At 38.3% G+C, this 25,504-nt stretch overlaps 3 protein-coding genes across 3 annotated transcripts in view; 2 read left to right on the top strand and 1 right to left on the bottom strand.

Moving 5' to 3' along the window:
- LOC124291133 (pre-mRNA-splicing factor CWC22 homolog) overlaps window positions 1-317 on the bottom strand; it is a 36,885-nt gene extending 36,568 nt beyond the window's left edge. The window contains 1 exon segment of the mRNA XM_046728043.1: window positions 229-317. Within this exon segment, the coding sequence (XP_046583999.1) occupies window positions 229-239 (11 nt within the window). The 5' untranslated portion in view covers window positions 240-317.
- Window positions 318-4,774: 4,457 nt separating this feature from the next.
- Window positions 4,775-16,609, top strand: LOC124291153 (cell division control protein 6 homolog). Its single transcript, XM_046728076.1, is given in 12 exon segments — window positions 4,775-4,892; window positions 5,999-6,665; window positions 9,315-9,514; window positions 9,867-9,932; window positions 9,934-10,031; window positions 10,904-11,010; window positions 11,263-11,402; window positions 11,918-12,077; window positions 13,038-13,146; window positions 13,148-13,244; window positions 13,762-13,902; window positions 14,616-16,609. Coding segments are annotated over 11 exon segments (1,878 nt in total). The 5' UTR covers window positions 4,775-4,892; the 3' UTR covers window positions 14,709-16,609.
- A 3,551-nt stretch (window positions 16,610-20,160) lies between these two features.
- On the top strand, window positions 20,161-24,692 carry LOC124291146 (40S ribosomal protein S26). The gene is made up of 4 exons (XM_046728068.1): window positions 20,161-20,250; window positions 22,398-22,575; window positions 24,163-24,296; window positions 24,642-24,692. Exons 1-4 carry the CDS (start codon window positions 20,248-20,250, stop codon window positions 24,681-24,683), a joined length of 357 nt encoding a protein of 118 aa, XP_046584024.1. The 5' UTR covers window positions 20,161-20,247; the 3' UTR covers window positions 24,684-24,692.
- The last annotated feature ends 812 nt before the right edge of the window (window positions 24,693-25,504 follow it).

Raw genomic sequence — 25,504 nt, forward strand, 5'->3', positions numbered from 1 at the left:
ATTATTTCTTACATTATTCTACCATACGTAGAGTAACGTCATTTACTTTCGAAATAATCAACAGATCAGCCAGTCTAAGCCCTTTTCCAGGTTTTTCACAACTTCATCTTTTATTGGAAAATTGGCACGCACATGGCTTTAGGGATTATAATAAAGAAACATCTAGCGACACATGCTACGATCGATAGATAGCTGTTAACAACGCCATTCAAACACAAACTGGTTTACCTTTTCGGCATAATAAGTTACAATTCTCTTTCCAAATTGAACGATTTCTTGGCGTTGAGTTCCTATTTCAGGTTAACCGGAAGTCTCGTTTCTTCACGCCGAATGAGCGGTGAGTGTAAATTCTAGATTTGTTTAAACACGAATAATGAATTTGAAGTATGATGGATTTACTTGCATTTGTTCAGCTGAAATGAGTCATTTAAAAATGACATCTAAAGAGAATTTCACAGCACTATTCACGATTCACAATTATACATATCACACATGAATTTGCATTAAGAGCAATTAAAGAGGTCTCAACTACGCCCAAAGCAAAACAGCTGTTAGAAGGATTCAAATAAAGCTATCCAGGTCATTAAAACATCACTACGAACAGTAAATGCAGATAACAACGATAAACAATATAAAACAATTATTGCAATATGACGCCATACAGTGATGGAACAGAGACGTTCCCATCCACTCGCTCGCTCTTACAATCTGATTAGGGCGTATATTTATGCGATTCGATTCCACGATCAGCAGATCCTGATACGACTAAAGGACGCGACTCTGCACACGCAATTCTGGACAGGGTCAACATACGTCCTAACTGGGGTTCCTCCATGCATTTTTTTACATATTAGATGTATTATTATAGTGTCGTGATTATATTGTAACGTGTTTTATTTGGGATTACACTTTCTTAGTAAAGTAAATATTCTAGTACTTTTGGGGTTGAGTCCCATCCAGGATTCGAACCCACACCCACAGAGTCAGGCAGCTAATCGCCAGCACACACAGTCAAACGCCTAGACCGCTCAGCCACCGCGACTTCCACAAAAATGGAAGTCGGACAACTGGTAGTCAAGGCTGCGGACTTTGTGTACCCCTCTGATAAGTGTAAATTATCACGGCTCCCACGACCGAAAGCTATGAAATACACAATGCCATTTTAGAAAGTGGTCAAATGTAACATATGTTGTATTTGGGATTACACTTTCTTAGTAAAGCGGGAGACACCAGACATGGGCTTCACACATTGTGCCCATGTGGGGAATCGAACCCGGGCCTTCAGCATGAAGAGCGAACACTTTAACCACCGCCCCTGTAAGATTTAACCACCGCCCCTGTAAGAATACAGACCTGTGCTTGTCGCAAGAACATAGGACCTAATGTTGTGGTGAGAATGTATAGGTCTATGCAGTGTGCGAAATAGTTTCCCAATTTTGCTAGCCAGTCGGACTAGCTATGCCTGAAAGTTAGTAGCCCAGAAAATAATTCATAATCTTGCATGATTTAAAAGTGTATTATAACTATGACCCCATGAAAATTCACTAGCCAGTCGGGCCAGTGATTGTGGAGATTTACTGTCCCGACTGGATTTTTACTAGCCACGGGCTAGCGGGCCAGAGGCTGTTTCGCACACTGGGTCTATGATTGTCGTAAGAAGTGACTGTAAGTGGATCAGGTGGTCGACAGGCCCGGTCATCACATTTCATCGTATCCCAATCGAGGGAACTGCATGATGCCCATGGTAATCACTTGATTGTCTGGTTCAAAGTCCAACAATTCGAAAACGCCATGATGTATGGCTGAAATATTGATGGACAAAGAGAACGCCTTTTGTATGCTCAATGTGCTTTACGTACGTCCATTGGTTATGAGAACTGTGCCGTCATGACCGCAGGCAAGAGGTCGAGGCCTTCGGTCTATGAAGAATGGACTCTTATCTCTTTTCATGATTCCCGACGCTTGAATCATTAATTAAGCCATTAGAAATTATGTCGTTTGTCCCGAAAGTACCGACCGGTAAGTAATCGTCAGAGAGGAAAGTATACACCCGCGAATTCGTATAATTGCAGTACAACAATAACAGAAAAATAAAAAGAATCAGTGTTCATTTATTTGCGTGCGTATTTCTAAGTTTACAGTTTAAAAAATATATATTCCTTGAGCTCTACATGATTTTATTGTCTTCGTGTATTATTTTTTTTATATTGCTGAGTCATATTGATAAAATTTGGTGGTGTAAACTAGAGAGCAGTTCTTTTTGTCTTCACTTATGTCGGAATGTTAAACAAGCGCCCGTTTGGAAAACAACATAATGAAATAATCGGTTTTGTTCTTTCATCATTCTTAATTCGTAAATGTAGTCACAATACCAATTTTCGAGCGAACCGACTCCAAATTCGACCAATCAGCAGTACGGTACGCCGGACTTTCCCGCCAGATCAGTGTGTTTACTGTCAGTCTTATGTCTCATACGGCTGGCACAAGACACAGATAATCACCGTTAAAGTTGATGCGTGTACATTCCCGGCTTGTGTGAGGCACATCAAGGTAGGAATGACCGCCCTGGTCCTAAATCGGCAACTTTTCATTTACTGAATTACGCGATCTCAATTTTTCTTTTGAGGAGTTTTGCAGCAGAAGCCATCATCTCCCATTCATTGAATCAACTTGACCAAAAACACCTGTCTCCATTCAGACGCTATCGTGGGAGGCCTGGAGTTCAATCGAGCTCATTTATCAGGATAATGTGTACACATCATGTACTGGAGCATATCTAAAAAAAATATTCAATTTTAATTTATTTTATCAAAAAGATATAATTTAAATTCGTTACATATATGCAACCTACGATTTTGCTTGTTGACTGAGTTTGGTTAATGTTTGATTCATTTTCAACCAGATTCTGACTCTGTTTGAATACTGTAAGCCATTCGAACAACACGGATATTAGGCCATTCGTATTTCCGAAAGTCAAATCACTGTCTCATGTCATGACTCTGTTATTGCTGTATGATTTGTATATATAACATCAGGTTGGGTAAACCTACCGATCGGCCTATAATATGCCGGATATTATAGGCCGTTCTGCCTATTTTGCTATAGGCCGATCGGGCCATATTTGAACATTTTTCTAATTATTTCACAAACTATCAATTTCCGCACGGAATGGTTTCATATGATCATAGAGATGAATAGTTAATGAACCTCCTCAGCTTGAAAAAAATAAGTTTTTGGACAAAATGGAAATTTATATCATGTTCAGGAAAAGATGTTTCATAAAGAACACAATTTTGCATAGATTTTCCTTTTGAAAACTAACACTGAATATCTATGTCATTAATTTGCACTGAAAATTGTCAACAAATATTATGGACTTATATTTAATTAGCAATTTCCAAACTTATTATGTGATGAAAATTCTCAAAAAGGGTTTGAATGAAAACCTTAGGACATCAAAACTTGAATGATGTTAATATCCTCATGCGGAAATGCACCGCTTCAAATTTATTTGATAAATATCATAATTATAGGCCCGATCGGCCTATAGCAAAATAGGCAGAAGGGCCTATAATATCCCGTTTGGCCTATTATAGGCCAATTGGTAGGTTTCCCCAACCTGAACATTCCAATATTCTTGACTGCCTGAGAACCAGATCGTGGCAGACGAAGTTATTATGTGCCCTGTGACTGCACAGTAGAAGTTCCTAACGGAAAACTTCATGATTTCTTAAGCAAATAAAATTTGGAACATTATCAGGTTTTTTGTCCTGATGGACTGCCAGAGGCAATTTTATAGAAATTATAGATAGAGCCCTGTGAATAAGTCATTGACATTTTACAAATGTTTTAATTGGGTCAGAGAAATAAACCAGCTGATTGAATAGGCTATATATTGTTCATTGATGGATTCACCTTAACATAGAAAGAAGATGAAATTGTAAAAATGTCTGCAAATTTGCTCAATTTCAGGTCTCCACTTGTAAAAATAATATTATAAAGTGATAACCAGAGCCACTAGCTACATCTGTATTGGCCATAGGTACAAAATGCAAAGGTTAAATCTGAACATTTACTGAAAGGATGAATATTAAAAGCAGTCTTGAACAGGATAATTTGCCTCATGTAAGAACACCTTAATAATTCTATTGCAGCTATCAAAATGGCATCTCAAGTTCAAAGACGTCTGGACATGAACTTTCCTGTTCGCAAGAACACAAGACTACGCTCCAAGTCAGCTGCCATTCAGAATGAAAACAAACAGGATTTTTCAGATCTTGTTCTATCCCCAAGAAAAAGATCTGGCAGAGGTAAATGAAATTGAAAAGACAAAAAAAAAAACCCGGTTTTCATCAACTTTGATAACTTGAAACTTTGAGTGAAAAATAACGCATATATTCATTTAAAAAAGGTACTTATATTATATTTAATAATATTTGTAGTTTGCCTCAGGATTATGCTACAGGATATATGAATAACTTGTGTGTTTTAAACAGTAAGAATTAGAATTCTTTGATTTTTCATTTAGCCGGACTAATTATTCTAATCATCTGGTCTTCAACAAACCTGTAACCATGGCCATGACTAGTATTTACCTAGTAACTTCATGAAGCATTTACTTTTATTAACATGGCTGAACACAGAAACTGTGTATTCATTTGGAACTGTCTTGGCTATGGTAACAGTATAGATGGTCAAGTAGAAGTTTTAAAACCTCAATATTTATATTTTTTCTTCAGCTGTGCCTGATGAGAAAGTACCAATGTCTTGCTCGCCAACAAAGAAGAAGAAAGAATTGGTCCGAGTGACTAGATCTCGGAGACGAGAAACTCCTGTTAAGTCGTCTCTCATGTCCAAGTTTGGCAAAGACGCTCAGAAGGAGGAGCACAGTGGTAAGTTTCTTGAAGAGCAGAGTAGAAATGCAATGAATATGATGTTTTACAAATATATAGCAATGAATAGAAATATTTATCCATGAACCGTATGTGTAATATCAAGAAATTAAAACAATAAACAAAGATAAACATTAGTGGTGACTATTGAGGGAGAAACAACTATGGCAATAGCAATACTGTATTTCAACATAATATTGCAACCATTTCTCCTTGAATTGTCTCATTTGAAGTCATTTCCCAAATGAATGTATAAAAAATAAAATCAAGTTGAAGTAGTTTCAGTCTCTTTTAATAACTGACAAGGAACTTGAAACCCAGATCAAGTAAACAGTTAAAACATCAACTCAATGAAACTGCAAGTCTGCACCCAAACATCTTGTGACTATCGATAGTCACACATACTATCAATGCATCGATACTTTTTCATTTCTACCATGTGGCGATACGATACATATCACGATATTTTACCTGAGGTACGATACATTTTGACGGTACATACACATTGAAAGAATGACACAATATTAACATGATTAAGATTGAAAATAATTCATTTCAAGGTATTGTATAACAATAACACTATTGTATCAAACAAACAAATAGCTCTATAGTACTTGCATATTTTTCTCTACATAAGTACTTTAACATGTTTAAGATAATACTGTTTTGAAAAAACAGTTTTGTATCGTTTTATATCGATACACCAGTGGACGATACAATAGCTGTATCAAACTAGAATGTATCGTGATGTATCGGTGAATCGTCCCAGGAAAAGGAGACTGAATCATAACAGGATTAGTGTCACTTGCAGGATATCTGACATGAGAAATAGTTCATGCATTCATTCATTTATATATCTATTTAATTAATTATTTATTTGATAAGCAATCATAAGTGAAAACATGGTCAGCATGTACATTTGGAATTTTTGTGTGTAATTGTCAGTAATATGCTTTTAATTTTGGTCCTTCTTCGGCATGTTAGCAGTAGCTGATTTGTTTGACACTAGCAGTTTGGCAGCTATATTACAGTAGTCTGTAAATATTCAAGTCTTGACCGGACAATAAGTAGTAACAGAGTATAATTGTTCCATGTTTGTGTTTCAGATGATGATTTGTGTGTCTGTCAAACCAATACTGGGTTCACCAACAAAGAGACAAGATTTAACTTCTCCAACCAAAGGACAATCCATCCCTAGTGATAAACCATCATTTCAGTCACCAAGCAAGGGAGACAAATGTGTGAAAACATCTCTTTTCTCACCTCTGAAACCAGCACACCTTGAGAAACTGTGTCTCACTTCACCCAAATTCTACAGAAAACCAGACAGTGAAAACGTTGAACCTGCTCTACGTTCACCTACAAAACATGTCCGGTTTGCCAAGTCACCATTTTCCTCACCAGTTAAGGAAATCAATGGTAGACTGCCGCTCTCACCATCAAAACTTTTTAATCAGAACGATGCCTCACCTGTCAAAGTAAAAAAGTCACCAATCAGGCCGACTGACTCTCCCAGTAAGCGGCAGTTGTTTGCCCCAAGTGACGCTCCACTTTCCTCACCCTCAAAATTGCTTCGCAGGGAAGGATTAGCATCACCTGTTAAGGCTAGAAGGTTTGGCCTTCTGGAATCACCTTCCAAGTTTCAGGCATGTAAGGAAAACTCCCCAGTGAAACAGCTCAGATCCCCAGTGAAACAGCTCAGATCCCCAGTGAAGCAGCAGCGGACACCAGTGAAAAAGTCATCTGCCTTGTTGAAGTTACAGAAAGTTGACAGTAAGTTGTGACTTTGAACAGGAATTTTTTTGTGTACATGTTCCCTGGTGGGTAGCAGGTAGTGTATTAACTTTCTTTTCCGCAATGCATCGCATACAGACAGAACTCCTCTTTGTGATGCATCTAAATATGCATCTATAGCTGCCAGCTGTCCCAATTTAAAAAAAATTGTTACAGTTTGAAATTTAAATATGAAATTATGATTTCTTCCTTCATCCATATAAATAATATGCCAATCAGTTGGGATCACAAGCAGGGCTCCAGATAGCTATTTTGAGAAATTGACTCGGGTTTTTCACTCCTCAAAATTAAAATTGAGGAGTAAAATAAAATTTCAAATGGAAATAAAAGGAGTATTCCACAGGTTGCATGGATTTATTACTTTTCCTTGCTTATTGAAACACCGTTTTCTTTTTTAAAAAAACTCGAGTTTCACTTGGTTTGTCATTCCTACTGCAGACAGGAAATAAATGACAGTGCCCGTTGAGCTATTGAGCATTAAATGGTTTCCTATGCTGGTTTAGTTCCTTCAAGTAATCTGCAGTAGCCCTAAAACTGTGAAAATACTGATACGGAATGGAAACGTTGTGATAGTAACACTGTTTAAGGGCTAGCTTTTAAACAAATCGTGCCCCGAATGTGGATTACAAAAATTAACAGATCATTCGGGGAAAACGCTTCAATACAGACAACCAGCACTGTTTGAGATCTTAAGATCGGATGTGTAGGACTGAAACAATATTTTGACAGGTTTGGTTCACACCTGTAAACAATATCTGACTCGTATTCTGAGAAAGTTATGCGTAACTTTCACTCATTGATTTGATTTTTTATGAGTATATCTGAATTATTCATGCATAATTTACACAGATACACATCTTATCAAGAGTCCTGACAAGGACTAAATTTTCATCTGCAGTGAACACCCCTTGTGAAATCTGATCTGTGTATCTGTCCAGTGAAGACATTTGTCTCATGATCACACATTTCTGTAATCAGAGTGAAAGGGATGACATTACCAACTGAGTTCCGGAACCACATGGCTCTAGAGAGGATTCATATTATCAGGCCTTTGTGTTCAAAATTTTATTTGGGGAAACTGGCAGCTGTCAGCATGACAATTTTCAAGAACTGAACAATAATGTTGTCGTAATTTTAACAGTCAGCGCCTTCAGTCAGTTGGCAAACAAACTGTCATGAATCCTGGCTTGTACCGGTCCCATCATCCAATATATGGCCATTTATCTTATCAGGGTAAATGTGGATTCTGGTTGCCCTCCGTATTATATACTATTCACACTTTGCTAAGGATCAAATCATGGATTCAACAGAAAACTATGATGTGGGATCAAATTGGATTTAAATATCTAAGCTTATTGGACCCCAGGTTTCAGTATGACCTTTCATCTTGTGGAACCAATACCTGCTACTGACAGGTGTTGTGTACTTGTCAATGACTCGTTCCATGATTTGCAAAATGGTTGATTGGTGCCATGAAAACCATTTTTATGGTTAATCATGTATCAAATGCATACGGTTAGATTAAAGTGACTGTTTGCCTAAAGATGGGTTGTCATATTATTATTTATCCAGTTTTTAATGGATACAATTTCAAATTATGAATCTACGTTTAAGTTAAGTTGTGAATTGTTGTGATCCTTAGCAAAGTTTGAGTAGTATATATTTGGGATCTTTGGGGTTTCCATGTTAACCACTGTACCAACAATAAACAAAATAGAAAGTAATCAAAGTATGCGTGATACATATTACAGTCAGCTCTCGTTAATCCGACACTCATTAATCCGACAATCACGTTAATCCGACAAAAAATTTGGGAACCATTTAAAACAGTGATAATTACTCTCGTTAATCCGACATTCTCGCATTCCGACTCCGACACACCAATCTAGCAACCGATCATTGTAAATACATTGTAAAAACATTCGTTAATCCGACAATCAACACAGCCGGTCGGATGATCCGACCGTATACAAACATCACACATGAAAGGTGATTAGCGGCGTGCCTTACTGGCTGCTTAACACCCACGCCAGTGAACATCACACTTGTTAATTAGGAACACAGGATAATTAATTTAGCGATTTAATCAAGAAATAACAGAGCGAGCTGTATAAAATGTTTACAACCGACATGAGTTTTCATCACAAGATGTCTGTCACGCGAGTACACCAGCTGCTAAGCGACCCTTGTAGAAGTCATGCCATTGATCAAGAAAGAAATCTCCTTTTGAAGAAAGACAAACCCCAGACAGCACAAGAAGAAATCATCACTTTTGCTGAGCAGAAGTTTGATGTGAAGATTGACGATCAACCGTATTCGACATCCTGAAGCAGTCTGCTTAGTGGTTGAGCCGTCTCTCACGACTGATTCAATGCTTACATATAAGGATTAAGTTGTTGAATCTGTAACTTTATATGATTGAATGATGCCACTGTCCAAACATAGATTGTATTTATTATACATACGATGAAAAAAGAAGTGTCATATGTGGCATTTAGGGGAATTCACACCGACATTTTCATTAATCATGGAGTCTGATGCACTTTAGATGTACATTCTTAGTAATCTAGTGGACATTTTGAATAGAATGAGTATGATGTATCTGTCACACATCTGTCCTGTTCATAGGCCCAGCCTACCATCTAGCCAAACAGTCACTGCACACTGCGAAACCAGATCGACTGGACTGTCGGGATCGAGAGGTGGGGGTCATATCAGAGTTCCTGGAGCGCCACCTACAGGCCATGTCTGCAGGCAGCCTCTACATCTCAGGTGCCCCTGGAACCGGCAAGACTGCATCACTGCTACACATCATTGATGACTTAAAGGTGGGTTATCATCTCATTGGAGAGGGCAGAATAGATGACTGTCTTTTGATCTTAACAAAGAGCACAGTGTATTATCAAACATAATGATGTGGAAATATCCTTGTTTTTATTTATTTATCTTATCTGAATGAAAACTGTACTGTTCAGAATGTTAGGTGTTTACAAATCCATTATTCAGGAGTAACATGAAGGAGATGTAACGGAACCAAAGGTGTATTTCTGACTAATTGTGGGACATGTTGACACAGACAAATGTAACTAAATGGAATTAAATCAACTGTTCTGCTGATATTAATATCTCCAAAAATTTAAATATACTTGCACCACAATTAACTTCTTGTTCTTTCTGCAGAGGCAGCATGCCTGCAAGATCGCCTACCTCAACTGTATGATGCTGAAGGACTCTACAGCTGTGTTCCCGGAAGCTTCACGAAGAGCTGACCGGACGCAAGATGCCGGGAAACAGGGACACCATGAAGTACATGGAGAAATGTGTCACCTCCGCCAAACAAAGCATGTACGTTAACCAAGTTGAAAAATGGCATCAGCCCCCTAGTACATTTAAGAAAGGACATGTGATATTTTCATGTGTATGTCCATCTTTATGATTATGTAGATGGTAACTTTCCAGCAGATAGTTTTGCAGACTAGTGCCATTGATTGTTTAATTACTAATCCTAGTTATAAGGGCATGTTCAATGTGTTGGAACTTCATATCATGGCAGAGCCTGAAAGTTAGGGGTCATTGGGTTGGTGTGTTGGCTCGTGTGGACATTGGCACAATGTGTGAACACATTTATGGTGTCGGCAATGAAAACAGTGTTTGAAATATGCGCTTGTCCGTAGGCCCGAGGCTGGTAGGTCTTGTATTGGGCCTGTAGTTTCAAATTTGTATGGATCCCTACGGCCTGAATTAAATTGATGTGTCGTATTTGTGACAAGAATCAGCCGTTTTGTAACGAGAGCCTGAAGAGTTTGATAAGGGCCTGTGTCTTCTTAAACCTGTGGGGCCAGGCATTTTTCATATTTCAGACACTTCATTTATATTGTACTGAAGTATTACTTAAGCAGCATAAACCCTATTCACTTTAATGGTAACCACCATTACAGTTTAAAAAGGGCCTGACAGTTAAGGGGCCCTTTCATAGTCTTTGTATTAAAATTCCAAGGTTTATGGAGTCCTAACTTTCAAATACCAAAGAAGGCATTAAACACCTGTCAAACCAGCCTTGGTTTTATGGCTCTCTTCTGTGAAGTTTTCTTCAAATTAACTTGATTATAAGGCACTGTTTTAAAACAGATTAATTGTCATGTCATGTTTTTCTTCTTCTTGTCAGGTAAAATGTTTCATTAAATGACTACACTTAAGAACTTTTTCATTATTTTCAGAATCATGGTTTTAGATGAAATCGATCAACTTGACAGCAAAAACCAAGAAGTCCTCTACACAATATTTGAGTGGCCGTCACTTACCCAGTCAAAACTCATTCTAGTCGGTGAGTAGTTGAAGCTTCTTTGTGGATATACTGTCAATTATAAGTGGTATGTTTGCAAGACTACATGCAAGATTGTCGGATCTAATTATGCTTATAAGTATTAACTTGTGTCTCTATGAAAGGTATTGATATAAGAGTCTCTCACTCTCCATGCCTCTAAGAAATGTTACCCTGATTTATTGCATGTTCAATTTTTTTTTTAAAGTCAGGTCCTTAGAACTTATTTAGCTTATCAATGTGGCTATGTTTCAGGTATTGCCAATGCCCTCGATCTGACTGATCGAATCCTGCCAGGTCTTCAAGCCCGACCCAAATGTCGTCCCCAGTTGCTCAACTTTGCTCCTTACAGCAAAGAACAGATTGCCAGTATTATAAAGGGCAGGTTGAGAAAGGTTGGTTAAAAGTACTTTGCTTACCAACCCTGGTAATTGTTTTCAAAGGCATTCAGATCAGTTGATGTTCTCATAAGGGGATAAGGGGTGGTGGGGAAGCCTAGTGGTAAAGGCAGTCGTTCATCACACTGAAGACCCGGGTTTGATTCCTCGTACAATGTGTGAAGGCCATTTCTGGTGTCCCCTGCCGTGATATTGCTGGAATATTGCTAAAAGCGGCGTAAATCTAAACTGGATATTGTACAGTTGTCAGTCCAGTGTTGTATATATTCTTTTAAGATTTGCATTTATGCAGAAGAATTGCATGTTTGACAAATCATGAAAATGATGTAGAATGTCAATCTCTGACTATACTCATGTGTTAATTCGGTAAATATTTCTAAGAAAGATACCAAATGCATTTTTCCCTCATAGTTTCCCCATATGTGGCAAATAAAGATGTCTTATGTGTCAATTTGGTGTTGTATGCGTCAAATACATCAAAGTTGCTCAACAGTGGTCCAAATGTATTGCAGCTGGAGGAGGATGGTCTGGCTGTGATTGAGCCGGGCGCCATTCAGTTCTGTGCACGGAAAGTGTCGGCAGTAGCTGGAGACATGAGGAAGGCCCTGGATGTGTGTCGGAGGGCAGTGGAGATGGTGGAGCACGAGATTCGTAGTCAGCCTCTGCTCACAGGTCAGTTCATCGGCTTTCTGTTGGACGTAATCGTAGAGGCAGAAAGAAAAATGTTATTAATCTTCACTACTGATATTTAATACCTAAAGAAGGATAAGAACATATGGATGAACAATTTCTTTATAACATCCATATATTGGCATGTGGTGCTGTGCATAGAGCTCAGGTCACAAGTCAGGTGAAGTTTAGCAACATTGGTGCAGAGAGTTCTTGGATAGGTGACCATGTTTGGCAGCTAGACTCCTGAGAGGTTCTAGGACGTCAGTCATGCCCCACAATGAAGCACATGTCATACATGTGGTCTCACCTTAGGCAAGTGAGTTTGTTCAAAATGACAAACTTGGGGTATCATGATCATCTGACAAGCATTGACTTTGGGATAGGAGGGTCTCATGACAACTATGATCTCAGGACCTATTTTACTCCTGGATTATATCTATTGGCAACATAAGTAGCTCTTTAGTTAATATACTGGACAAAAATAGTTAGGGATATCCGTAAATTTTGAAATTATGAATAATGATCTGTTTATTCATTGACAAACTGATAAAATATCAATCATAAAATTACCAATATCCCTAACTTATTTTGTCCAGTGTATATGGACTATTATGAACTGAGCTCAGTCAACAGAACGTCATTTTAGACTTGAACTTCAGTGGCTGAAGTCAAACACTGAAAACTTTGTAACAGTAATATCAAACACTTTTTAAATAAATGAGAGGCATTTAGAAGTTGGAGCAGTGAGGAAGGATAACACCATAACAGTCCATGCATGCTCCAAGCACCCAAACACTCTGACTATTATTAGCCCAGATAACCCAAGCTCCCACCAGCTACCCATTTTCTACTGGGTGAACAGAGGCAAGCTTGTCTATTGGTTATCGATCACACTGTTCAGGATTGTTTCCATAAATATGGTTTGTGGCCTGTTTTTGATTTATCGTTTTGCCGTTTCAGGTAGCAAAAGTCCAAGGAAGTCCCAGCCGCCTGTCCCCAAGAAGATAACAGTGATGCACATATCGCGTATAATGTCTGACGTGTACGGGTCGAGTGTGAAGTCCGGCCAGCCAGGAGGAAACTGTACCTCTGCAGCAGAAGCTGGTTGTGTGCACACTGCTGGTGATGCTAAGAGAGGGGAAGTTCAAGGAAGTTGCGATGGGGAAGGTAACTACATCAGCATCATTTATGGCAATATTTACATCTCAGTTACGGCTCTACAACCAGCTTGAAACAAGAAATTAGGATTTACTCGTGCTGATGTGCAGGAGTGTCTCAGAGAAATCATCTTTGTATTTCAGTATTCACAGCGATAACTATGTAAAGCAGGCTTCTGACATAAGACGTATTTGCTGCCAAAATAAAACCATAGCTGACTTTAAACATGGAATGTTTGTTCAAGAGACTTCGCTATTTAGAAAGTGGTCAGATGTAACCCATTATTTGGGATTACACTTTCTCAGTAGATTACAGATTCTAGTACTTTCGTTGCATAATAATACAAGAATCTGTATCGAAACGTCACATCACCTGAATAAAGAAGTTGTTCATCCATAAAGTTTGTCTTTATCTAAACAAAACCGGTTAACTTTGCATGTACTGAAATTAAGATGTGCCCTTGACATTCCTGCTTGCTGCTGTTGTTTAGAATCATGACTATAGCAGATAATGACGTATGTTGCAGCTGCATGAGACATATTGCAAGGTGTGCACCAAACGTCATGTGGCCAAAGTTGACCAATCAGAATTCTTCAGCCTGTGCTTGCTGCTGGAATCAAGGGGAATACTGGGAGTGAAGAAAGCCAAGGAATCCAGACTTGCCAAGGTAGAAAAGTGTGAATTTTGTGTACAATGTTTAAGACATGAGCAGGTTTCAAGTACATTCAGACTTGTATGTTACTGTTCTTCAATGAAATCAGGTGTGCATGTCTACAGGTCCAGGCTTGATTGTTTATAGGTTACTGTAAATATCCCGGTTATACAGCAATAGAAGACAATGGTCACTCACTAGTCTGTTATGTTCCATTCCATCACAGGGTGGTTGGATAGCCTAGTGGTTAAAGCATTTTTCCTCAATCTGAAGATCAGGGTTCAAATCTACACATGAGTACAATGTGTGAAACCCAGTTTTGGTGTGCCCCACCGTGATATTGCTGGAGTATTGTTGACAGCGGTGTCAAAAAACCTACCGCCATGCCATGCCATGCCAAATTGGTGTAGACTTATGGCTCATTCTCTCACTCTTTTTGTATGTTATCTTTTATGTTTTAGTTAATATCATAAAAACAGGTCTCACAATTTGATGTTCACAGTGGAAGGTGTTAATCCCTTTGTAATGCAGGACTAATTATCAGTGGTTTGAATCCCAAATCCTGGGTTTGTCTACACCAAATCCTTGTTTTTCACCAAAGTAAAGTGTTGAACACATCCCTAGGATATTCCATACAGGATTATCTGACAGTGATATTACTGAATACTGTAGCCATACTCAACCACATCCTTTCTGCCATATATCACATTGAACATTTCCTTTTCCAGGTGACACTGAAGCTGGACGAGAAGGAACTGGAGCACACACTGCAGGACCGCGTCCTCATGTCCTCCATCCTGCAGGACGGGATGCCCAAATAAGGGCTTGTCCTCACCCCAGGAACCACCCTGTTGATCTCACCATGTGTTTCCAATTATAAGGCATTGTTGAACCTGATTCCAATTGTATAGTTGACATTTCTTGTTAAAGGGCACAAGTTGTTTGCATGGTGAGTGAAAGTGCTGTACACTCTAATCATTTGTTGATGTAAAATTTGTCCAGTTTTTGTCTCAGTGTACAGGTTGTTTGAGCCTTTTGTTTGGATAGATGAAAATATTGTGTATTTTGTCCAAGTTGCTGAATGAACTATAACCAGGTTGAAACACATAAAGGCTGGATGTAAGTGATGTGTTCAATTTTACAGTAACATGTTTAACCATGGCTTGAGAAGGCTTTCTGTACTGCTATATTTTTCTGTATTGATAAGGGAGGGGGGGGTATCCATGTGGGTTAAACGTCATGCTGAAGACCCGAGTTCGATTCCCCACATGGGCACAATGTGTGAAGTCCATTTCTGGTGTACCTCGTTGTGATATTGCTGGAATGTTGCTAAAATTGGCGTAAAACTAAACTCACTAAGGGATTGCAGTTGTAGAAGGGGAACTGAAATTACTTTTATTACACCTTAAAAAACTTTCATCTATGTTTGTACAATCCATTGCTTATCATGGTGCTTGGGTCTTCACATTTTAATCTCTAAACCCAAAAATGTAAGGTGGCCATATGATGGTCTGCATCTCTTGGATAATGGAAAACATGTGGCATGCCATTGAAACCATTCAGTGTGACGATTTGGAGACACCGCCAATCAAAATGGACACATGAAGATCAGGGTTAGAATTGGTCTTCTGTAACCCATGCTTGTTGTAAGAGGCGACTAATGGGATCGGATGGTCTAGCTCGCTGTCATCATATCCCAATTGCATAGTACGATGCTCATGCTGTTGATCACTGGATTGTCTGGTCCAGACTTGATTATTTGCAAACCGCCGCCATGTAGCTGGAATGAAGGAGATACTGCTCTTGATGTCAGTTTTTAAAACCATTTGGCTTCATCTCCAATCTCCAACTAATTTCAGATTGTACTGAGCTGTATTATTTCACCGGTGTACACATGGATTGAGCTTTAAATATAGTCTGTGTATATATCGAAATCTTTGAAAGTGTGACTATTGAATGGACAATTTCAGTTAGACTGGGGCTACTTCAGCTGGGATGATTGTGATATGTAGGAAGTTGTGATGGATCAAACCTTCATAATACATTAATTTAATTTTTATCACATATTTAAGAATATTTAGCTCCTATTTTAACCCCCTGACTTTTAAGATAAATTTTTATATGATATAATGATTCTATTTATTTTTGCATGTGTTGTTAGCACATTCTGTGTGGGCCTGTAAAACTGAATTATTTGTGTGGTTAGGAAAGTCATGTTTAAGCGAGATGTTTGTGGTATAGTTTGATGAATATTTCAAATGGGATTTCAAGGAGCATGTGATATGTTTATCTGAGATTGATGCCATTTTCTATTACTTTGTTTACAGATCAAAAGAAAGAAAAAATTACAAATGTTATTTGTCATATCTGGTCGGTTGCTTTAGCAATAGTGTAGTGAAAAAGAAAAGAAAAAAAAAAGATTTTTGATTTTAACAAGAAATAAACATGTGGAATGTACTGTCTAGATAATCCTTAATGGGAATTGTTCAAGTATGGGGTCATATAATACCTTTTTTCATCTAATGTTTTATCTCTTCTCACAGTGCAAATATTTTTACAGTTTGGAATTATTTTTGTATGGTTTGTTTTAAAATTGACATAGTTTCATGCCACTTAAACCTAGTGCTATATCTGGAACACCAAAGTCTCTTCCCACAGAGGTTACTTGTCATATCTTCCTATGTAAGCTCTGTTCTAATACGGCCCTTTCATGGTGTGAGCGTTCAAGACTCGAGGCAATCAGATTTAGTTGTGCAATCAGCGACGTTTCAAAAGTGGTCATTCGCAAGGCCTCGGTAATTTCCGTATGCTTCGAGAAAACTAAACTTCTTCCCCTGCGCGATGCTCAAACGTTTCTTCTAGACAGAACTCAGTCATGTTATGGGGGATCAGTGGCGTCTCCATCGCCCTCATTGACAACGGACAAGCTAGCCATTAAACGTATTGTGTGTAACATCAACACAAGTCCCCGGCAGATTGGGGATATTTGTGACCCCACATTTGCTTGTGTTAGTCAAGTTGAATCTAAGTCGATGTAACACTGTTCTGATTGGATAGAAAGAAGGGAGATAATTCGTGTTGCGATCTTTTGCCGCTAGGGGATTTTATGAGAACCGGGAAATATGGCCGTATTAGAACAGAGGTTCGTAGGAAGATATGACAAGTAACCTCTGTGGGTGGAGAATGGATGTACTTATGACTATTATTCATGAAATATTGAGATCAAGTCGAGTTCCAAGTCAAGTTTAATGTTGATGCAAACAACACAAGAACATTGGCACTATTGTCTTAGGAAAAGTGATGGATGTTAGTGAGTTGAGATGTTGAATGTCATGTTATTGTGAGATACAACTGCATGTAAGCGACAAACTGTTTATTTTGATTTATAAATAAAGTTGAACCTTACCCATTGTCTTTTTCTTATGTTGCACAGATATTTTAATTGGATATATTATCAGACAATCCAGTGATTGCACATGACCACACCAAGATAATAATCAGAATAAGTGTGAATTTATAATGCACCTTTTCCATGTACAAGGCACATGCTCAAAGCTCTAACACATGAAATCACAATCTGATTATTATCACCCTGATAACCCAACCTGCCTGTGAGGCGCTGGAAAGTTAAGTCACATCCCTATCCCACCGGGTACCCATTTTCGGCTGGGTGAACAGAGGCAATTTTGAACAAACTCACTATGGTTACTTTATCTCTCAGTATTGCAAGGATTCAAACGCTCTCATCATAACCCTACTTCACCTGTTGGTCAGTGGCGGTTAAAGCATTCACTTGTCATGCACTTAGAGGACAGGTTCAATTCCCCACATGGGTACAATGTGTGAAGCCCATTTCTAGTGTCCCATAGGGTAACTTTGCTGGAATAAAAACAGCCTAAAACTCCCTCTCTCACCTGCTGGTCCGCTGTTCAAAGGTTCCAGAGATGCTCTCCTCAGCTGATGCCATCACATTCTATAACCATTTCCCCCAGTTTGTATGGTTTGGGTTATCCTTCATTGTGCAGAAATGCTGTGACAGCTACAGCTTCAAGCTTTGTTTGACTTCTTCAGCTCAACTGATTTCTTTTATACTACATTTCAGATAGCCATTTCATTACAGATTAACAATACTAATATATAAAAAAGTTGGTGCTCTTGTACTTTGGTTTAGTTGTTGTTTAACGCTGCACTCAGCAACATTCCAGCTATATGGCCGCGGTCTGTAAATAATCGAGTCTGGGCCAATATTGAAGTTGAAGTGCGGATAATGAACTTCGGTTTAGTTTTAGAATTGATCTCCAGTAACCCATGCTTGTCGTGAGAGGCGACTAACGGGATCGGGTGGTCAGGCTCGCTGACTCGGTTGACACAATCCTGTCATCGCATGCACGTTGCTTATGTGTTGATCACTGGATTGTCTGGTCCAGACTCGATTTAATTACAGACCGCCGCCATATAGCTGGAATATTGCTGAGTGCGGCGTATAACTCAACTCACTCACTCATGGAAATCTGGAACGGGTCGTCAAAACGTCACATTCACTCCAGGTTAATTCAATGGTTTATTGTTTTCAAGACCAGTTGACCCCAGTGTATAAGTATTTTCCTGAAATGAAATTGTAATCATTAGAATTCATTAAATATCTTAAACCATTAATATTTCTGCGGTGTTTGAATATAAGTGGAACATCATCACTACGAGTTTGATAAGTTTGGCAATAATATACTCATGGAAACAAATAAGGGAACACATGAAAGTACAAGTGTTCCTTTATTTATTTCCAGAACTTCACCCACAGTGCAATACATACCTTGTGAAGAAACCTGGAAAAGAATAAAGGAACACTTGTACTTTCATGTGTTCCCTTGTTCGTTTCCATGAGAATATATAATATGAATTTCATCTTCGGTTGCACTGCATAAGGAACATTTAGAATGAGGACTGTAATAATCACCCCAAAAACACTTTTCTAATTCACTGTATTCCTAAACGAGTGTAACAGCTTCTAGAATCAAGCAGTGCCTTCCGATATTTTATATTATTAAGATCATAGATGTACAATTCTGAAGTAAATTTTATTATACTGTAAAACCATCATTTAATAGTTATATATGGTTATATATTATAAATCGTTAATGCCCTTAATAAATATCACTTCATGTTCAACAGTTCATTAATAATTTTTCATGGGATCTGGACTTCATTGTGAATGCCCGAATATATTAGGTTTGTTTGTTGTTTTAAACGCCGCACTCAGAACATTCCAGCTATATGGCGGGTCTGTAAATAATCTGGACCAGACAATCCACTGATCAACATCATGAGCATCGATCTACGCAACTGGGACACGATGACATGTGTCAAGTTGTCAACCATGTTAGTGAGCCTTACCACCCGATCCCGTTAGTCGCCTCTTATATTTTAACCGAATATTTTAGGGTTACATAAAACCTCCGAACATAACGGGATTTCTATGAAATTACTAGGGCTTTTACGATTCACTCGCGTATTCAGTCAATCGAACAGTATCCCTTCATGAATTAAATTCTTGATTCGCGGCCATCGGAATCGAAACTCAATGATTTTATTTAAAAAAGAAGTGCCTTTACTTGAATTTGAGTGTTATTTATCAAGACGAGATATAATAAATGGAATATATCCACACCAGTCAGGATGATAGTCAACACTTGCTAGTCGTTATCAGGAGAAAGTACTTGTCAAGATGGTAAAACATGACGAATAAATTATTTGTATTGTGTCACTTATTTGCATCAGCCTCAGACCATTTTTGTATTGTTGCTGTCTCTTTGCAACACATGTAACATTCCTGGAGATTACACAATATGTCTCCGATGACTAGGTTCTAGAATATAACAACTAGTCTCTGAAATGAACATATTTATGAAAAAATTAATGAAAAGGGGCCCTGGGATTTTCTTCATTTTCAGAAACTGTGGAAATCTGGACATGTCACATATTCTAGACTTGCATGGGTTTTCTTGGATATATTTGTTTCAGGTCGGTAGGTTCCTGGGAATCAATAAGAGCGCCTTCGACCGTGACTGTGTTCCTGTGTATCAGAGCGCCTACGCACGTATGTAGAGTTTTTAGTGGTATGCTTCATCGCATAATGAATTACCTCCCATTGAAGCGTAGTGTTACTAAATAGTTCTATTCCATATACATTGTTTTCATTATTATTATAATATTAAACGTAAAACTAAATCCATTTTATAATAATTCGTAGATTATAAACGGATTGCAAATGTTTCTGCAGCGTATTTTATTGCAAAATGTATAGAAAAAGTCCAGCGCGCATTAATCTCACTCGGCCTTTCTCGCACGTTGGCCCATGCCAAGATGGTGGGTTGAAATGCCATGCTCTCACATGAATGTTACGATATGGACAAAATAACCCGGATACAATATTGTTTTGCGATTTGTTTTGTCAGCTTTTGTCCTCAAATAACCCAAACAAACGATTTATTATGTCAGTATTCCATATTTCGAGACATAATGAGAGTTTTTGTTCCAACGTGGTCCTCACGTGTTCGAACGAAATGAAGTCATTTTCCAGCAGCTTGTGTACTCACCTGCGAAAAATAGTAGACTGCTTGGTAGTTATCAAATGAATGTACCTCAACGTATCCTCAGTGAACGACCATCTGAAAGCAATACAATTTGATGCAAAATAACACCCATTTACGGGCACCGGACTCCTTTGGACAAAACTGGCGGTAGCTTACGGTGGAAAAGTTAACGGTTATCATACATTGCTGGGTTTTCATCAGTGGTCAGGGAGATTTAAGTTAAAATTTGGGTATCTAATTTTGTTTTCATCTGTATTTGCACGTTAATCACTGTGCATCATGTGATTGATCATTAGGCCGATAAAACCTGTGAGAAATGTTAACAGGTTAACAGGCGTTGTTCCACCTGATACCCCTTGTTTTTTGGAATTGCAGTTTGTAAAATGGGCAATACAGCTTACATAGCTAAAAATAAAAGGACATAATTCTGAAAAGATTTCTAAAAAATGTTTGATCTGTTAAAGACTGCAACTGCATCGGTGATATCCATTGGGACCAAATGTAACAAACTTGTAGTTTCATTAACTTGCATAGCTAAAATGATAATGTTTTGAATGTGTGTGGAGGGGAAGCTGTCCATTATTTTCTTTAGCTATGCGCCCTAGAATGAGCAGGGAAAAGTTAATACTGTGAAGGAGCTTTGTGCACTTGTATTCCCAGAATGACTAATGCAAACATGAGACTTTTCCCGCGGATTTCCGGGAATTTGGTTTCATTTGAATGTTTTTGAGATCAATGTAAATCTGCAATAAAAATTTAAGTGTGTGTGTGTGGATGTTGAAGCAAGGCGAGGATATGCATCCAGGAAAACAGTCTAGGAGAGGTCTCAAAACGCACTTCAATATTGCCTAATTCAATTTTTAAGAGGGGGTTGGGGGCACCAGGACGCTGGTCCCCAGGGGTAGCTTAGTTTTCCAGTGTCTTTTGTGCTTAGCCGTTATGTCATGTCTGCTAATGGTATGAGATAAAATGCATTCTTACTGAAATATAATAGTAGTATGGTAAGTGCCCGTTTGTTAGTTAAAAAGTCAAAAGCTTGAAAAAACTGTTCTAAATGGAGGGGGTCCTTTCGGTTATTTCTAACTAACATGTCTTCAAAGGCTATATGAAGTTTGTTGGAGTAGCTTGGTGAATGTAATGTAGAAATTGTATGGGGAAAGAACTGATCAGTCATGTATGTTCTAAATGTGTAATGAAAGCTAAAAGGTGTTAACATCATTAAATCATTTACCCAGGTGAAATAGCTATTAATTCTCAAGCTCGAACATCTTATTGCTTTATCACAACTGTAAACAGTCTTCAGTACAGGCTATAAAGTCTACTAGAGCCTCATTGGTCTAGATTGCCTGGAGAGGGAAAGGTGAAACTCGGGGCGCTGCCCAAGTCAGGCTGTTACAAGCAGGCACTTGCCTGTCACTATAGAGTGGGATAACATGTTAAACCCCATTTCACCTTATCAAACTATAATGTATACACATTCCATCGAAATAATGAGTGGTACCTTTCCCATTGACCTATCAGTATGGTAGCGTAAAAGCAATCTTGTAATTTCTTAAGTACGAATACTTGAGGCATACAGAAGTCACTTATTTGTCTGATCGTAACCCATGCTTGTTGTAAGAGGCGACTAATGGGAACGGGTGGTCAGGCTCGCTGACTTGGTTGACACGTCATCGGTTCCCAATTGCGCAGATCAATGCTCATGCTGTTGATCCCTGGATTGTCTGGTCCCTTACTCGATTATTTACAGACTGCCGCCATATAGCAGGAATATTGCCGAGTGTGGCACAAAACAAAACTTACTTATTTGTCTGAAATGCCAAAGATAATTTTGCGTTCAACTTAAGAGATCCTTTTCTGTTACTTTGTGATAGTAATTACTACACATGTATTTATATATGGATTATTCCCTTTTTACAGACTTCGAAAAGAAGGAACAATGGACGCAGCAAGAAGGGCCGTGGTCACGTGAAGTTCATCAGGTGCACTAACTGTGCCCGATGTGTGCCCAAGGACAAAGCCATTAAGAAGTTTGTGATCAGGAACATCGTTGAGGCTGCTGCTGTCAGGGATATCTCTGATGCCAGCGTTTATGAAGGTGAGCAAAACGCTGACTGACAACTCACTTTTGTACATTTAATACTTGTGAAGTGCCCAAAGACAGGTTTGGGCTGGTTTTCTTGGAGTTTTTAACACTGTTGATAAATAATCGAGAGCAGAATGTTCAGACAAGTTTTTGAAAGTTCAATCCATGGTGAGGTTGCATGGTTATATGCTGTGTATGCATGGCATGGGGCAGTGGTTGATTGATTTTATTAAGAGAAATGTCAGTACAGGGTTTATTTGGCTGCTATTACTTGAAGACATTTATGTGTCCAGGAATTTTACATTGGTATTCTGACATGCGATTAATGGTTTTTTTTTATTAGAAAGTCTGTCATAACTGTGCAGAATTAATGGAAGCACATCTTCTCACTGATCGCCACTCGTGAAGACCTGGGTTAGAATATTGATCTTCAGTAACCCATGCTTGTCGTAAGAGGCGACTAACAGGATCATGTGGTCAGACTCGCTGACTTGGTTGACACGTCATCGATTCCCAATTGCTCAGATCGATGCTCATGCTGTTGATCACTGGACTGTCTGGTCCAGACTCGATTATTTACAGACTGCCGCCATATAGCAGGAATATTGCTGAGTGTGGCGTAAAAATAAACTTACTCACTGATCGCTTTTGCAGAATGTGCACTTTGGAAAATGTCAGGAAGGAAATAACTTGGCATGATGCAAAGTGATGGCAAGTGTTTAAGGGCATTCAACATCTACTGAAAAGGGTTACATACGTGCATAAAGCCAGACAGTTTCTGTCTTATCTCTACTGTATGCATCTGAGATTCTTATGGAAGATTAGTAACGGTTATTTGAGTAATTTTTCATGGGTATTTTGGGCTGCATAACTGAAGCTTTAAATTATAAGGACTGTGTATTGGCAAATAAATTGAATTGCAATATATTGCGATTCAGTACATATTGTGATATGTTGGGAACTTAAGTGTTTGACAGTGAGTGAGTGATAGTAATTGTGAGTGTCAATCCTATTTTCTACATCTTAAGTCCCTAAACATATATGTTATAGTTCTGATAACAGCAATCTCAAAGTTAGGTTACATAGTCCGGGATGCAATTTTCATTGTTTTATACAATTTATAGCATTACAGTATGCCGTTTTGTCATTGAATAATGAATGAAAACATTTGTGAATGAAAGTGTGTAGGTTTTAATTTAACCATTAAGATCACAAAAATATAATATATATATATAAAATGTTCTTTACCCATGAACTGGTTCTCAATAAAAACTATTGCAATATATATCGTTTGAAAAGCGTATTGCGATATATACCAATATACTGTGCAGTCCTATAAATTACAATAGACTGTTCGCTGGTGTCTTGACAAATTTTGAAAGTGAAGAGGTCATGACTCACGACCCTTTTGGCTAGGTCAGTTAAAACAAAAAGTTAACTCGGAGAGATTGTTTGCATTCTAGTTGCTTTTAGTTACTAGTGGATTCATGTTTTGCCATATTGTATGCTATTGTTTCCAAACGTAGAAATAAGCTTTAGTTTATCTTTACATGGCCACATGTATAGTTTGTATCATTCAATCTTGACTTGTGATTTCAGTGTATGCCCTTCCTAAGCTGTATGCCAAGCTCTTGTACTGCGTGTCCTGCGCTATCCACTCCAAGGTGGTGAGGAACAGGTCCCGTGAGGCCAGGAAGGACCGCAGCCCCCCACTCCGCTTCAGACCCATGAGGGTAAGTAACACGAGAACCATAGTCGTGACTTTTTAACTTGTGATTTCTGGAATTAGTTTGACTGGGCCAAAGTAGAAAAAGAAATAATGAAATAAATCCGAAATAATTGAAATGTTGGTCTGAACATTTAATGGTAAGACTTATTAAGATATCCGTTTGCAAAGTAAGTGGCTGTGAAATGTCGAGTTATGTGGAGGAATGTAATCTATAGTTGATGGCAAGCTGTTTAAGGTAGATTCTGGAAAAGTACAACTAATTTCTGCTAAAAATACTTTGTGCAGAACTGCTTGAAACGGAAAGTTATTATGAGTGTTATCTGTGATTATTCCATGTTTTGTGTTGCAGGAAGGAGCTGGCCCTAGAGTTGGAACTGGTGCCCGGTCATAAGGCTGTTACCCAAAAAAATGTACAAAAATACGTAAATAAACATGCTTTATGTACCAAATATTATTATGTTTTATTTGACTGTGTGAAGTTGTGTATTAAATAGAGAAGTTTTAAACAATTTGCCAGTTTCACATGGGAAAAGTAATATGTGAATCTGTTGATGAAATTCTATTTGACAGGATATTTGATTAATAAGCATCGATGAACTACTCTATATTTTCGATAGGAAAGTATAAAGTGTACATTGAAGTGACCTAACCTGGAACAATATCTCTCTGCAGAGTTATAAGAGGATCTGCAATGTCTATCGAGATGAGATTGTCAGTGCATCACATGATTTAATAGGTCTGTTACTCTTTAGCTACAAAGCCTATTTGTTCACTATATTATACGTAAATACAAAAAAAAGGACCCAAGCACATCTGTTTTGACCTATCGGTGATTTACTGTATGAATAAAATGTTTGCAAACCTTTACTACAGGTATAGAAATTGAGTGAACTTTTACATACGTGTTTGGAGACAGATCCCTGGCTTGTCGCCCTTGCTAACCGTTTTGACTCTCAGTGTGTTTCAATGTTTTTAATAGGAATTTAGGGGCCTGTTCCTCTAATAAATCATGGCGTTACAAATAAAGTAAGTAAACATTGAGTAACCTTGACACTATGATAGGATGTGATGGTTTCACCCAAGGGAGGTAATAACTTCCATTGAAAACATGACTGCTGAATGTGACAAAATCACTGTGTGATATGCCATCTTTATGCTGCCTAGTGATGTTATCAAGCAAATTTTATGTATTTGTCTGCATTGACTAACCCC

Source organism: Haliotis rubra, unplaced genomic scaffold, assembly GCF_003918875.1.
Source record: "Haliotis rubra isolate DU_JTF1 unplaced genomic scaffold, ASM391887v1 Scf483, whole genome shotgun sequence".
NCBI lineage: Eukaryota > Metazoa > Mollusca > Gastropoda > Lepetellida > Haliotidae > Haliotis > Haliotis rubra.

What these genes read in the sequence shown, in the direction of transcription:
- LOC124291146 (XM_046728068.1), top strand. An exon ending in TGATGCCAGCGTTTATGAAG is followed by an intron (nt 22,576 to 24,162) that starts GTGAGCAAAACG and finishes TTGTGATTTCAG; the next exon opens with TGTATGCCCTTCCTAAGCTG. An exon ending in TCCGCTTCAGACCCATGAGG is followed by an intron (nt 24,297 to 24,641) that starts GTAAGTAACACG and finishes TTTGTGTTGCAG; the next exon opens with GAAGGAGCTGGCCCTAGAGT.